Genomic DNA, 14,774 nt, shown 5'->3' with positions numbered 1-14,774 from the left:
GGGGGGGGGGGGGGCGCACTTGCTGCCCGTTCTCCAGACGGAGGTGGCTCCTGAGGGGCTGCAGCGAAGGACCCAGGTCGGTCACTGGGACCACAGCCTCCCAGGCACGGTGACGGTGGCCTCCGGGACTGGGGTGTCCTGACGAGTGCTCCCAGGCTGTGCCAGAGCCACTGTCCCACCGGACATGCTGCCCGCCAGCTCTGAGATATTGCCACCTACCACACGCCTAGGGTCCAGGCGACCCCGTGACACTGCTGTCTCCTCTGCCCCCTCCCTGGTGGCCCGCTGCCTGCAGAGACGCTCCCCCGCCTCCAGGCACTCCTGGTTGAGCACACGCCAGTGCCCCCTCCTTATTTCCCCCTGGGGCCAAGGCACACAGAGTTCTGCATCCCGGTGTGTGCAGGGCCGGGGGTGGCTGTGCGAGGGGGCTGGGCTGGCCGCTGCCCTGGGGTGGGAGGTCAGGGCCCCCTGGGCACAAGGCCTCATCAGTGTATCTGCCCCAAAGTCCTCATCTCAAGGCACCTCCCGGGTGCAGCAGGGCTCTCAGCACGGCCTGAGGCGTTTCGTGGCCCAGGCTGACCTGGCCACCAGCAGGCCAGTATGCCAGGTCCACATGGGTCCTTCCTCACTCTCTGCCCGGCTGTGTGTCTGGGAGGGTCCAGAGGTGATGGGACACCACACCGACCTCTCTCTGCTCTCCACCCTACTCTTGTGGGGAGGGAGGGGACTTGAGTGTGAGGAAGGATGGGGGCTGGGCAGGCAGTTTAGTTGGAGGGCGATCCCCGCAGTGTCTGCCAGGCCCCCCTGGTGCATCCACCCAGGAGCCTGTACCTCCAAGGCAGAACGTGGCCGTAAGGGGCATCTGCCCGCAGCGGATCTTGGCCCAGCTGCCCCTGACCTGTCCTGTTTCTTTGCAGGGGCCTCATTCACCTGCTCACCCACGTGGCCGAGGCACTGCACCAGGCCCGGCTGCTAGCCTTCTTGGTCATCCCACCTGCTGTCGCCCCTGGGTAAGTGCCGTGCTTGCTTGGCCAAGAGAGGCCCTTCCTGGTCACTGCCCAGCCCCGTCCAGGTAAACACTGGCCACCACGTGTGGACGGGGATCCTCATCACACTCGGACACCTTGGTGGCCTCAGCGTGCCCTCATGCGTCAACGGGTCAAGGCTGCGTCCTTACACCTGAGCACTTGAAACAGTGTCGTTTAGACTCATTACCCACTCCCGCTGATCCCTGGCGAGGCCCCGGTCACCGCGGTGCAGGGCCTGTGCCGCTTTAGGTCCCAGGAGGTCAGGGCTCCCGCCGCTGAGCCCAGATGCTCATATCCTGCCTTGAGATGAGGGCTTGGGGGTGGCTCCACTGATGAGGCCTTGTGCCCAGGGGGCCCTGACCTCCCACCCCAGGGCAGCGGCCAGCCCAGCCCCCTCGCACAGCCACCCCCGGCCCTGCACACACCGGGACGCAGAGCCCGGTGAGGCAGCTCTTCCAGAACCCCCAGGACAGGGAGGTGCGGGGCCCGAGTACCAAGTCAGGTGGCCTGGCTCCCACATCCAGCCTGTGCTGGGTGCGGAGGAGGCCAGATCACAAAGTGAGGACTGAGGGCAGCCCAGAGCCAAGTGGTAGGTCGATGGCACACAGAGGCCCGGGGGTGCTGCCTGCACTCTGCCTGGTCTCTGCTGGCTCCCAGGGCAGCCTGGGCCCACAGTGCACTGCTCTGGAAGGACCGCTGTCCATTCATCTTGTCACCCTTGGCTGTCGGCTTGCTCTGCAGCGTGGGCCAGTTAACAGGAGCAGGTGGGCAGCTCTGGGACCCGAGCTATCTGGCGATCCTGACGCTCACAGGCCGATAGCCCCACACAGAGGAGCCTGCAGGCGCTCCAAGGCCAAGGCCGCAGCCACCAAAGCAGGCACCTGCCGCTCCCAGGTTGGCTGCCCGCCACTTGCTTGGCCCTCGTGCCCTCAGAGCCCCCACGTGTCACCAGAGGCCTGGGCGGTGGGTCCCACCCAAGCCCAAGGGCCTCGGCCTCCCTCCCGACTCTGCTCCCCACCTTTCCAGGGCCCTCAGCCTCGTGTGTGCTTCTGTGTGCAACACACGCGTGTGATAGGCTGGCGGCAGCAGGGGCCACCAGTCCTCCTAGGATGGGGGGCCCCGTTCTGGAAGAGCCAGGGGTGGCAGACACAGAGCCTGTGGGCTCGGCTGCAGATGTGGGCACCCGTTTCCGGGGTCTCCTGGTTTCTGTGATGGTTCGGGGTGGGGTGCTGTGGCCGATGGAGCCCCAGTTGCCCTTTGTAGTCAGGGGCCGTCGGCAGAGACAAGCTCCTCGGAAGCTGGGGCAGCCCTTCAGTCTCGGCTGGGGAGAGGTTGGTTGCCTGGCCGGGGGTGGGACCCAGGGGCCTTGCTTGCAGCCCCTCCCTGCTGACACCCTGCCACTCCCCAGAGCCTCGGGCCTCGCAGCTTCTGACGGGTGCAGAGAGCAGACTCCCAGCCCATGTGCTGGAGAGTGTGTGTGTGTGTTGAGGGGGGTGACTGGGCCAGACGCCCATGGAGGGGTTGGTCTCTGGGCTTGGCCTGGAAGGGCGGGAGGGCTTGGGGCAGGGTGGGGAGCAGCTTTCCGACTGGCGCCCTCTCTGCCCAGGCATCTAGCCTGAGCTCCTGTGCCCTAGGCAGGAAGTAGATGGTGTGAGCCAGGGCCGCTCTCTCACCCTGCGGTGACCAGGGGAGGAAGTGCCCTCCACCTGGCAGCCGAGGAGGTGACCGGAGGGAGGAGACCGTGGCCAGGGCTGGAGGCGTGGGTCCTGGGCACTGCCGCTGAGCTGTGGCCCAGTCTGGCCTGCCCCTGCCGGCAGCCAGGGGTGTGTTTGGGGGGCTCAGGCCTGGGCTGCACCCCACCGGCTGGCGAGCACGCCCTGCTCTCTCCAGAGGCTCTGGCGGCCTCAGAATTTGTCTCATCGTTGACTTTTGTTCTGCCACGCTTCTGGACAGCAGCCCCAGCAGAGGAGCCAGGGAGCCGTAAACAGTCTTTCTGGGGTTTTCCGCAGCATCAGTTGCCTCACAAAGGCTGCGCTGCCCCCCACGGGAACAGCCACCCCAGGAGGGGCTGTGTGTGCGGCACCAGGGCCGGCGTGCCTTTGCTGCTGTGCACCTTGGTCTGGGGCCTCCCTCCAGGGGCTGCTGGCACAGCGGCCATTCTGACCTTGAGCCCTGCTCCCAAGGTTGCGGCTCGGCCCCCATTGACGTTCCAGCACCAGTCAGCTGGTTTAATCAGAGTCCTGGGCCATCCTCGCTCTGGAGTGGGCTCTGAGTTAGTTCTCACCCCGGCTTCCCAGGCTGTATCTTCTGAGAATCCAGCACTCCTGGAACCCTCAGGAAAGTACTGGCCTCAGGCATGGAGGGCTGGCTTCCTTCCCAGGACCTGCCCTGCGGTGAGCTCGCATCCTCACGGGCAGGTGCCCACCTTGACGGGTGCTGCAGCCACCCCCGTGGTTTCCCGTGGTTTCGGGCAGGCCATCTCCCCACAGGAAGGAGATGGGTGGGGGTCCTCTGGGCGAGACTCCTCGTGTCTGGGGGGAAACTGTATAGAGCAGCGGTCCCCAGTCTTCTTGGTACCAGGGGCCGGTTTCGTGGAAGACAGTTTTTGCACGGGCAGGGGGCGGGGGTGGCTCGGGCAGTAGTGGGAGTGACGGGGAGTGGCGGATGAAGCTCCGCTCACTTGCCCACTGCTCGCCTCCTGCTGTGTGGCCCGATCCTGACAGGCCGCGGACCAGTGGCTGTCTGAGGACCAGGGGTTGGGGACCCCGGGTCTGTAGGCCACACCGTGTCCACTGTCCGTGGCCACGTGGAGAGGGGAGGCCAGGCCACACGACGTCTATCAGGGCCACCTCATCCTGCAACGCCCCGAGGAGACATGGGCGCTGCCCTAGCCCCGCCTCTGGCAGCTTCAGGGTCTTGGGGGGAAGGATCCCGTGGGACAGGCCGGTCTTCTGGAGGGGAGGGGTGCCTGCAGTCAGATGGGTAGTGACTCAGTGAGAAGCACCTGGCAGCCCTGGGTGCCCAGACACGAGGTGTGGCCAGAGGCCATGAGGTGGTCAGAGCCTTGGGAAGCAGAGGGGCTGGTGGGCCAGGGCGGCCCCTGTAGGCCTTTGGGCCGTGCGCTTGATGTCGGCAGGAGCCGCGGCCCCCGGCACGGTGGGCGCAGGCCGCACAGAGCAGAGCCTGCCTCTGACGGGGCTGCAGCTGAAACCAGCAAAAGCGGTGGCTCAGGGAGTCATGCGGGATGGGAGCCTGCACCAGGCTCCTCCCCGAGCAGCGGACTTCTTGGAACAGTGTGACTGGGAGAAGGGGCTTGGAAAACTCCATCCTCCCTGGCCCCCGTGGCCGTTGTTGAGAGTGTTCGTCTAAGAAATAATCGGCCAGTGAAAGTGAGGCTGTTTGCTGTGCTGAGCAGGTTTGAGCAGAAGGATTTCTTTTTATGGGGTGAGTGAAGCCAGCAGGGTAGCAGGCCTCCTGGTGCCCGCCCCCCCCACCCCGCGCCGAGTTCATTGCTCCTGTCCCTCTGCCTGCCTTAGTCCTGTCCCTCGCTGGCCTCCCCTTCACACTTGGTACCAGCACTTCCAGGACCCCTGGGGGTGGGATCCTCTCTCCCAGTTGAGCAGGGAATGTCTCCTGGAAGGCCCTGGTGCTTCAGTGACCAGGACGTGAGACACAGGGGCATACTCCCTGCTGGGCCACTGAACTGCTCAGCTCACAACCCTGCCTCCCCGTGTGAGCCATCGAATCCAGAAACGATAGGGCTGGGTGTCCATGGGTTCCTGAGCGAACGTCCACCTGGGGACAGGTGAGTTTTTGAATTGTGGAAACATCTTCCTGGAGCTGATGGCATCCGCTCTTTGTGGGGTGCCCCAGGCCCCGAGGTCCCAAGCCCTTTTCACACAGGCCCGTCTCCATCTCTGGGGCTGAGCCGGGAGGAAAACACTGCCTGCCGGGCCTGGCACCTTCTAGCTGACTTCAGAGGGCCGGTCTGGAGTGTGGCCACAGGGAGCATGGCTGTCACTGCCCGGTGGAGCATCTGCTCCCCAGGTGTGTCCCTGAGCTCCCTGCCACGGCAGGTGCCCACCACTGAGTGTCGCTTTACCCCCCTCGGGGGCGGGCTTCGGGGTCCTGGGGTCGTTGGCTGGTGCTGCTGGTCCTCAGGTCCCACGGGTGCCTCATGTCTCTGGGGGGCCTGGGCCGGGCTGCCTGGACCCTGTGGGACCAGTGAGCATGGCTGAGGTCCACACGGTGGGCCGCCCCCGCCCCGCCCAGGGATTGGAGGTGCTGGCTGAGGAGGGATTCTCTCTCTGCTCACATGGTGGGGGGAGCAGAGGGCCCCGCCCTCCGGGACAAGGCTGCAGTCCTAGGGGCTGCTGCAGGCAGAGTGGGTGGGCTAGCAGACCAGGTGTGTCCAGCAGACAGGCCACCTGGGCTCCCGCCTGCCCCAGGCCTGAGGCCTTGGGAGGGAGGGCGCTCTGCTCATAGCACCGTGCTCGCAGCTGAGATGAAGTGGGGCTGGCCTGGGGCACCTGTGCCCACGTACGGATGGGCCCTCCCAGAGCTGGGCTAATCGCAGTCTCCAGTGCACTGGGCAGGAGGGGAGCCGGGTCTCTGCTGGACCTCCAGCAGCAGGCTCTGCCCGTCAGGACCCAGCTGCGGGCCATCCCCTGTAACCGAGCGCTGGGTCACTCTCCAGGGAAAGTGACCTGAGGTGTCTTCCTGGCGTGGGGGAGGAAGGGGTGTGAGCTGAGAGCCCGCACGGCCAGCTTGCCGTGCCCTCTGCTGAGCCCAGGTGTCAGCTGGGGTGGGGCTGGAGGGGCTGTGCGAGCTGGGTGTGGTGACCACACCGTCTCACTGCAGGACCAACAAGCTGGGCATGTTCACGCACAAGGAGCTTGAGCAGCTGGCCCCCGTGCTGGATGGCTTCAGCCTCATGACCTATGACTACTCCACGGCGCAGCAGTGAGTGGGGGCACCCCGGGGCCCCGTGCGCTCTGGCTTGGCGCAGAGGTGCTTCCACGACCGGGGACCTGGATGCTCAGGCGAGGTCCAGCTTCCCATGAGCCTGCTCAGGGCCATGCTTTGTCAGCTCTCGGTTCCAGGGACATGAAGGGCCTGGGCTCATCTTCCCAAAGCCCGCAGTCGGCCTTGCATTGGGCAGCCTTCTCCCTTCGGAGTTACGTGACACAGGGCTGCGGGCACCCCCATGGGCCCCCATGCCATCCCAGGTGTCCATCCACGCCTACGCGATCCTGGCCGCCACATGGTGGCTGTGGTGCTGGGCCTGCCTCGCTGCCCGGGAGAAGGTGCTCCCGTGGCCAGGGGCGTCATGCTGCCTCTGTCCATCTCGGGCCTTCACCTGAGCCTCTCGGCTGACTGCAGGGGCCCGCCTGTCTGCTGCCGTCCTTCCCACTCCATGTGTGGGCCCCACCCCAACCTGGGGCGCCCTGAGGCCTCTGCCTGCCACTGAACCCACTTCTCCTTGGCCCCGCAGGGCCGGCCCCAGTGCACCACTGTCCTGGGTGCGAGCCTGCGTCCAGGTCCTGGACCCCAAGTCCAAGTGGCGGAGCAAGATCCTGCTGGGACTCAATTTCTACGGTATGGACTACTCAGCCTCCAAGGACATCCGCGAGCCCGTCATCGGGGCCAGGTGAGCCAGCGGCTGCCCCATGCCAGGTGGCTTCCTGTGCCGTCTGCCACGGCGCCCTCGTGTCAGGGCGCATCGTGTGCATCTCGTGTGCATCTCCCAGAAGTGAGGGGGTGCGTCGAGGAGGAGGCCTGGCAGGGTCTGACCACGTACCAGGCGCCTGCAGGGTGCTGTCCCAGTGCCCTCTGTTCCCCTGGGTCGGCGGGGCTGTGGCCCCCATCTGGCCCCAGCAGCATGCGGCCCCCCGGCCTCCTCTCCGTCAGCCTGAAGGATGCCCTTTGTGTCGCTTGCTGTGCGTTTCTACCAGTGTTGAAGCCTCTTCCGTTCTATCTTGCTGGGTTTTGGGGAGATGTTTGTGCTGGATGTGGGGTTCTGGGTTGACAGCTTATTCCAGGACCTTGACGGCGTTGCTTTGCCATCTTCCCGTGCATTCTGTCCCACGAGACACTCGTCACCTGGTTACTCCACACGTATCACCACCAAGCACCACTGCGCTCTGATTACCAGGTGCCTCCACGTAGGCTTCTTTGCATTTTATCCACCTGGTTTTCACTGAGTTTTTTAGATTTGTGCGTTTATCCTTTTCATCATATTTGTGAAGGTTATAGTCTATTTTTTCTAGTATTTTTCTCATTCTTCCCTTTTCTCTTCTTCTGGGCCCGTGAGTACTCGTGTGTTAGGCCAGTCTGTTTGTCCCCCCATCCGCTGACACTCATTTTATTTATTTGGTCTCTGTTTTCTTCTGTTCAGTTTTCCTTGCTGTCTTCAAGCCCACAGACCGTTTCTTGGTCGCATCTCGTCTGGGGCTTTTCCTTCCCACGGGTCATAGTAGCTCTCTTGTCAGGCAGTGTGTTTGGGGCTTAGCCTTTGCGTGTCCTCTCAGCACTGTGTGAGAATGGTTGCCTGGCGTTGGGCCGCGTGGGGTCCAGTCAGCACTGTCCCCTTCCCATGGTCCCGTCGAGCTAGCTCTCTGTGGGCCTCTGCTCCAGGCTGGACCCTGTGAGTTTCGTTCGCTTGGCTAGGTGTTGGGCGTCTGGGGTTCCTGACCCTCTGCTTTCGCTCTGGGTGCCGTCACGTCCCCTGGACACCAAGAGTTGTACGCTTCTCTCAGGGACCTGGTTCCGTCAGCAGAGACAGTCCCGAGGCCATGACCTGAGCGCGTGTGCCCACTGCTCCCCACTGTTTGCAGGGTCACCTGCAGGCTTGCTTGCCGCAGGGACACGCGTGTCAGCCCAGACAGGGGTCAGGCGCCGAATGCCAGCTGCCCTCTGGGCTGTCCGCGCCCGTCATACACAGTGACTCCCTCAGGTCTGCCCTGGGGGAGAGACAGAGGCTGCTGGGTTGGCCCGTGCCTGGACTCATGGGTCCTGGAAGGCTGCTCCCAGCCTGCCCCCGCAGTGGGGCGGGGCTCCCGTTTCCTGGGTCCCTTTTGTGCTGGAGGCAGGGTCTCCAGGATGAGGAGAAGTGGATTGGGCCCCTCCAGGGGTGGGACGTCGGAGTCAGCCGTGCCTCCCCAACCCTGCCCGGTGCGCACAGCTGGTGCTAGGGCCTCTGCTCCAGCGCAGGCCTGGGAGCCCCTCCTCCCCGGGGCCTGCCCCTCTGCTGGGGGAGCCCTGTGGACGGCACGAGTCGGGCTGGCAGGCGCTGCCCTGGAGCAGCCCAAGCCTACCCTGTGTTCCCGCAGAGAGGGGCTCTCGGCCCCCGGCGCCTGTGCCTTGGATCTGCCCCGCCCATCTGTCCTCCCTGTCACGGCTGCTGTCTGTTCCTCATGTGCTGCCCCGTCCCCACCAAAGCCTTTCCGGACATGGGGCTCCTGGGAGCATCCCTGACAGGGTGCCCGGCTCGGGGGGGCATTGGGCAGAGCTGCATCTGGAGCTCAGGCTCCCAGCCCCAGGCCCTAGGGCTTCAGGAGCTGGAGTAGGAGGGCATTTTCTCCTGCTGCAGAGGTGGGGTCAGTAGCCAGGGCCGCCCGCGTGAGGCAGAGCTAGAGGAACCTGGCGCCCCATCTCTGCTCTAGCCCCTGGCTTTGCTGGCCCGGGCCTACGGGCAGGGCAGGAGGTGTTGGCCTTGGGGTGCCACCCACCTCTGCTCAGGCCGCCATGCAGGTACCACAGCCAGGCTTGAGCCACAGAAGTGTCGTCTCCATCCCTGGAGGCTGGAGTCTCAGACCCACGTGTGGGCAGGGCCGGTCCTCCTGAGGCCTCTCTCCTCAGCGTGTAGACGGCCATCTCTTCCCTGTGTCCTCACGGGGTCGTTGCTCTGTGTATGTCTGTCTCCTGACTTCCTCTTATAAGCACACAGTCCTGTGGGGTTAGGGTCACCCCAGGGTACCTCAGTCATCTTACATTAAACATTTCTTTAAAGGCCCCACTTCCAATTATAGTCACATTCTGAGGTTCCGGGGCTTAGAACGCAACATATGAATTGGAGGGACACGGTTCATCTCTAATACCGCCTGAGGAGTGAAGAGCTGTAACTTCCTTACTAAGTGTGGGCCCAGCAGTAGCTCCCGAGGTGGAGTTGTTGCAGCCATTAACCCAGCTCGTGGGGCCCGGCGACAAAGGCACCACACGGCCCCTGCCCATTCTGAGGAGGGTCTGGGAGGCAGGCGGGGGAGCCTGGTTTTGAAGATGTGTGTTTAGTGAGAGCACAGGTGCGCATGTACACATGCGCATACAGACTGCCCCCAGCCAGGGACAGAAGGCTGCATCGCCCCATCCGGGCCCCACCCCAGCTGAGCGAGTCCCCCCACCAGACGTGCCCCCACTGATGATGGCCAGGCCTGGAGGCAGAGGAGGGAGGTGGGCATGTGCTGGGGCAGTGGAGGGTCTTCCCCCAGGCCCGGGGGCATGGCTGGGCTGTGTGTCAGGGACTGCCCAGCCCAGACCTCCTGGAGGCCGCCACCCATCTCACCTGGACCAAGCAGGTGCGGGCTCAGCAGGGCCTCCCAAGGGGCCGAGCAGGCTGAGTGCCGGGCGGTAGGGCTGCGGCTCCCCCACTCAGGGGCGCGTGGAGGTCAGGCAGCGGCACCCGCTTAGGTCCTACCCGGTGAGTTTGTCCTGTGGAGGGGCTGAGGGGGGCCCGGGTGGAGTCGACAGGCCCGTGAAGCGCTGACCGCTGTCCCCGGGGTCCCGTCGGCATCTGGGGGGTCGTGGTGTGGGGATGCCCAAGTCCCCACGCGTGGGCGGTGGGGCTGCTGCCGGCCTGAGCCGGGGACCCGGCACGTCACCGAGCCCCTCCCCTCCCCAGGCCTCAGCCGCACCACGGGATGGGGCCGAGGTCGGGCCGCTGCGGTGCGACCAGGCGGCGGCGCCATGCATCTGGCGGCAGCTCCCGGACACTCCTCACCCCGCGGTGGGTGGGCCCCACAGGACCCCCCCCACACACCCAGAGCCCACACCGAGGCTTCACCCTCCCGCGGCCCGAGTGCCCCCACCCCACCGCTTCCTCCTCCCTCCCAGGGCCCTGCCTGGCCACCTGCCACCTGCTGCCCGCACCCTGGGTGAGCCTTGGACAGGGGATGGGGTCCCCGGCTGGCCCCTGGGGTTGCACTTGACCTCCTTGGTACACAGTCTGATCTCTTCGAGCCCTTCCCCGGTGTGCAGGGCGGGGTTGACCCCTGGGCTCAGGGCCTTGGGGCTCTGGGGGTCGTGGGGAGAGGCCTCTCCCAGGGCTGGTCGGCAGCCCTCCCCCTCCCAGGGCCAGATAGTTCGGATCTGGGGAACCAGATGGGCAGGCTTAACGAGGCCGCCTGTGGATGGTTGCCTGTTCTGTGGGAGAGGGGAGGGCTGCCTCTGCAGGGGGTGAGCGTGTTCACCCAGGTCTGGCCCCCCAGAAACACAGCTTACCAGGATGCGCCCCTCAGCTGGTCTCCACCCCGGAACTCACTACAACAGCCTCTGTTCCCTGAGCAGGTGACAGGCCGGGTGTGAGGGGCAGGTGAGCCCCATGGCCGCCGGAGTCTCTCCATCTCTTCCACTGACAGAAGCCCAGGCCAGCCTGGCCCAGGATTATCTGCCCTCCCATCTCAGCCTCTCCAGCGCTGAGACCCTGGCCTTCTGTGGCAGGTGTCCCCGGTCCCCTCAGGCAGTGGGGTATTAGCGGCCTCACCATCTGCTCCCTTGCACACGGAGCCAGGACCCCGAGGCAGGGGCGGGAGGCCAGCTCTGTCAGGCTGGGGGTTGGCCTCCTGGCCTCCATCAGCCAGGCCCACATTCTGTGCCTGCCACAGGGGGAGGGGGCAGAGGGCAGGCTGTTTGTGCACATTCTGGGTTCTCCACTGACCCCCCAGCCTCTGTTGGCCTTCCCTGGCTTACACGCAGACCCCATCATGACCACGGCCGGGCTCCTGTGTGCGTGGCCTCATCACTCCCCAACTTTGAGGAGTCTGGGCAACTATGACACACCCCAGGAGGGGCCAGGGCTCCCTGCCTGCAGGCTCATGTCACCCCATGTGCAGTTCTGGGTGCTGATCCGTGGGTCCCCATGGCTGCCGAGCCCCCATTCTGGGAGGCCTTCCCACTGCCCTGGCCGCCAGGGTGCCCGGCTAGCCCCCGTGAGCGCTCTCAAGCCAAGTGGGCACCCATACTCCTGTATCTTTGGGACCTACAGCCCCACCCTACCTGGCCTTTCCTGCCCCTGCCTCCCAGGGACCTCAAGGAGGGCCAGTCCCAGCAGAACACGGCCAGATGGATCCCCGAGGGTGGGCCACGTCTGGCAGACCCCCTGCCCCTGCTCAGAGGCCTCTTCTTTGGCCAGGGCACCAGAGGTCAAGGGCACAGAGGCTCGGGGAAGCTCTCCCTGTGTGTCCTGCGCCGGGGTCTTGCTCCTAGGGGCGCCTGGTGGCGCTTGGTCCCAGGGCTGCCTGTTGCCGCTCCCCCGTGGCTCTGGGCCTTCTCCGTCCCCACGCCGCGCTCTCTGCTGAGGTCCTTCGCTTCCCCACTGGCTTGTGTGATCTCGGAGCCCGTCCTGGTCTCTCCAGGCATCCTGCTCTTGCTTCTCAGCCGGGGTCTCCTCATGCACCTTTGACCCTGCCCGCTTTCAGTGTCTCTGCTCAGGGTATCTGCCAGCCCTGAGGCACAGCTGGGAACGGTCCCGCTGCTTGTAGGTGGGGGCCTGGGACCCAGGGGCGGGGGTGGGGGGCACCTCCTCACGTCACTCGCAGCAGCACCCACTGGACCCCCCGTGTGGGCCTCCGGCGGGGCAGCCCTGCCCCTTCCACGCACCCCTTTCCGGCCCAGCCTGGGAAGGCCATCACCAGGGGCCGTGGAGTCCTGGCCGCATGCTGCAGGGGCTGCAGGGGAAACCGGGTCAGGGCGGACCGCCCTTCTCGGTGCCCAGGAAGGTCACCTGCCCAGAAGGTGGGCCAGCAAGTCAGGTGCCCCCCCGGGGCATGCCCAACCCAGGTCCTCAGGCCGGCTCAGAAGCGGTGCCATCCAGGGCAGGCTCCAGCTGTGGGTCACAGTGCCAGCCGCCTCGCCACCCAGGGGCACACAGGTGGCTTAGACTTGGCCAGATGAGGTCAGGCCCTTCAGTTCTCGTGGGGTCACAGCAGAGAGCACAGGGCACCACAGGCCCCACCAGCTGAGGCAGAGGCCTCGCTAGGCTTTCCTCCTGGGGCGGGGTGCCCCCTTCCTCCTCAGTCCGCCCATCTCCCTTCTTCCCCCTCACCCACACAGCCTGATCACCTCTCTTCAGCTGGTCTCTGCTTGCTCTTCTGGAAACTGGGGGACATGCACCTCATCTCGGTGCCCTGAATCCTCCACCGACCCGTTTGGTGTGTCTTCATCTATGATTCTGTCTGCCATTCCTTGAACCCTTCACTCCAAAGCCCGAGAACTTTTTTGAGTGGGGGCGGTATGAGTCATGCACCGTAAACCACCCACTGCAAAGTGCACACCTGCGCGGCATTTAGTCCGTTCTCAGGGTTGTGCAGCCGCCACCTCCAATTCCAGAACGCTTGGTAGCAGCCCCCCACCCCACCCCACCCCACCCCTGGGGCACTAGTCTGCGTTGCCTGTGGACTCATCTCGTCCAGACATTTCGTGGAAACAGAGTCACCCAGCGTGTGGCCGAGGCCTTCCGCTTTAGTTCAGGGAAACGCTCAGGGCCCATTGGTACCAATTCCCTCCGTTCATCCCCGCCCCCCTGGCCCCTGCCCCGCCCCAGCTTCCTCCTCCTCCCGGGCAGGCCCCTGCCACCCCGACCCTCAGCCCCCGTGGCCCTGCTCTTCCTCCTGGACCGCCTGCCTGGGAGCCGCCTGCACAGCTGTCCCTCCGCCCCCACCCTGGCTCACACCCCACTCTGCTGCTCCACGTTCCTGGAGCTGCATCCAGGCGAGTGTGAGGGCCTGTGTGGCCCCCGCCCTGGCACCGCCAAGCCTCGGCCTTCAGAGGGAAGGGACCAGGTGCTCTCAGGGATCTGGCTGAACCCCCAGCCTCAGCCGCCCCCACAGCCTCACCACCTCCATCAGGTAGCAGATTTTGAGAGGAAGCCCCGGAGGAGGAGTGCACAGCCAGAGCTCACCAGACATGAGGGCCCAGAGCCACCTGCCCGCCAACATCTGCCCTGGGACTCGGGGGCTCAGGGACAGGTTGGGTCGGGATGCCTCACCCTTCCCCACACATCCCATTCCTGCACATCCCACATCTGTCTCAGCCACGTAGCCGACGTTGGATCCAAAGCTGCAAATGACATCAAGCATCCCAAGAGCATTGCGCTAATTAAGTATAACGCAGTAATTTTGGATGATTCGAGCTGGTTGATGGGGGGCTCTGTCCAGCCCCAACCCACTGCCGATGTGCAGGGTGCAGCCTGGAGCACCGCAGCCCCCTCCCTGGGCCCAGGCTGCAGGTCTCCGGCCTGTCTGGGCATCAGCTGCGTGCCAGGAAGACATGAGGTGAGCTGGAGACCCCAGTTGTCCTGGCCATGTGGCACCTTGAGCACCGGCCTGTCCTCTGTGTATCCTCTGTTGGGCGGGGAGGGGTTCTCAACCCCTGCTCCTGGCAGTGAGGCGGGGCCTCCCGTGAGCTTGGGGCAGCTGTGTCCCCAGCAAGGAGGCAGGTCGAGGACAATTTGGCCTCTGAAAGGGCCCGGAAACCACTGCCCTGGACTGTTGTCCCCCCTCCGGGGTGGGGGGTGGTGCCGAGGCTGCCCCCGGTTCTCGTTCATCCTCAGGCCTGCGGCTGGCCCCAAACCTCCCCCGCAACTGCAGAAGTCGCAGCAGGTGCAGAGTCTCCCCTGGGCCGACCCCGCGAGTGCCTGCCCGCACCACCACCGGCCCAGCAGGCGCTGCGCCCACAGCGTGGGGCCCGCGCTCCACCTGCGCGCCGTGCCGCCAGCTCAGGGTGCGGTGTGAGCTCTGAAGCACGGCCACGGCCTCTGCTCACATCTCAGCAGCCTCTCGGGGTCTCTGTCCTCCCCCTACCCCCAGTGAGGACCCGGCTGCTGCAGCCCTGGCCCCAGTGTACCAGACCCCGTTCCATGGTCCTGCTTCCTGACTTTTCTTTGTGTCTGGGCCACATGCGTGGACCTCCCACCTGGCCCAGTGTGCTGCAGGCATTCCACAGGCCATCGGGGGATGGGATGACACCCCGCATCCTGCTGCCCTCTGGTGGCCTCACCCCTTCCATGATGGCAGAGGCCACCTCCACCCCATCCAGGTGCTCGGGTGGGCGGGGGAGGGCCCCCGCACCCACACCCGGCTTCCCCTAGGTACATCCAGACGCTGAAGGACCACCGGCCCCAGATGGTGTGGGACAGCCAGGCCGCAGAGCACTTTTTCGAGTACAAGAAGTGAGTGTCCGGGGGCAGCCCCAGGCGATGCGGGCCTCAAGCTCGGCCTCTGCCCCTGAGGGCCGGCCTGGCCCGAGGAGGGGCACCTGCGGCCTTGGCTGGAGGGGGGTGGGGCTGGGAGGAGCAGAGGCGGGTGGGAGTCGGGCTGGCGGACTGAGGGCTCTGCTGTCTTGCAGAAGCCGCGGTGGGAGGCACGTCGTCTTCTACCCGACGCTGAAGGTGCGTGTGGGTCCTGAGACCGGGCGTGGGGGCAGCAGACGCGAGCCCTTCCCCAACAGCCCTGGCCCTCAGCTTGGTTGCGGTGG

General features: G+C 65.5%; 1 protein-coding gene across 3 annotated transcripts in view; it reads left to right on the top strand.

Annotated features, from left to right (window-relative positions):
* Positions 1 to 14,774, top strand: part of CHID1 (chitinase domain containing 1) — a 23,021-nt gene that overhangs the window by 7,884 nt on the left and 363 nt on the right. For 2 of the 3 annotated variants that reach the window (XM_007465934.1, XM_007465933.1), the window contains 5 exons: positions 918 to 1,010; positions 5,889 to 5,990; positions 6,523 to 6,678; positions 14,389 to 14,469; positions 14,646 to 14,688. In XM_007465934.1, coding sequence (XP_007465996.1) covers positions 918 to 1,010; positions 5,889 to 5,990; positions 6,523 to 6,678; positions 14,389 to 14,469; positions 14,646 to 14,688 — 475 coding nt within the window. The remainder of the gene's footprint in view (positions 1 to 917; positions 1,011 to 5,888; positions 5,991 to 6,522; positions 6,679 to 14,388; positions 14,470 to 14,645; positions 14,689 to 14,774) is intronic. The other variant, XM_007465935.1, reaches the window with a different exon arrangement.

Source organism: Lipotes vexillifer, unplaced genomic scaffold, assembly GCF_000442215.2.
Source record: "Lipotes vexillifer unplaced genomic scaffold, Lipotes_vexillifer_v1.1 scaffold1094, whole genome shotgun sequence".
Lineage (NCBI taxonomy): Eukaryota > Metazoa > Chordata > Mammalia > Artiodactyla > Lipotidae > Lipotes > Lipotes vexillifer.
This window is presented reverse-complemented; position numbering and strand designations above follow the sequence as displayed.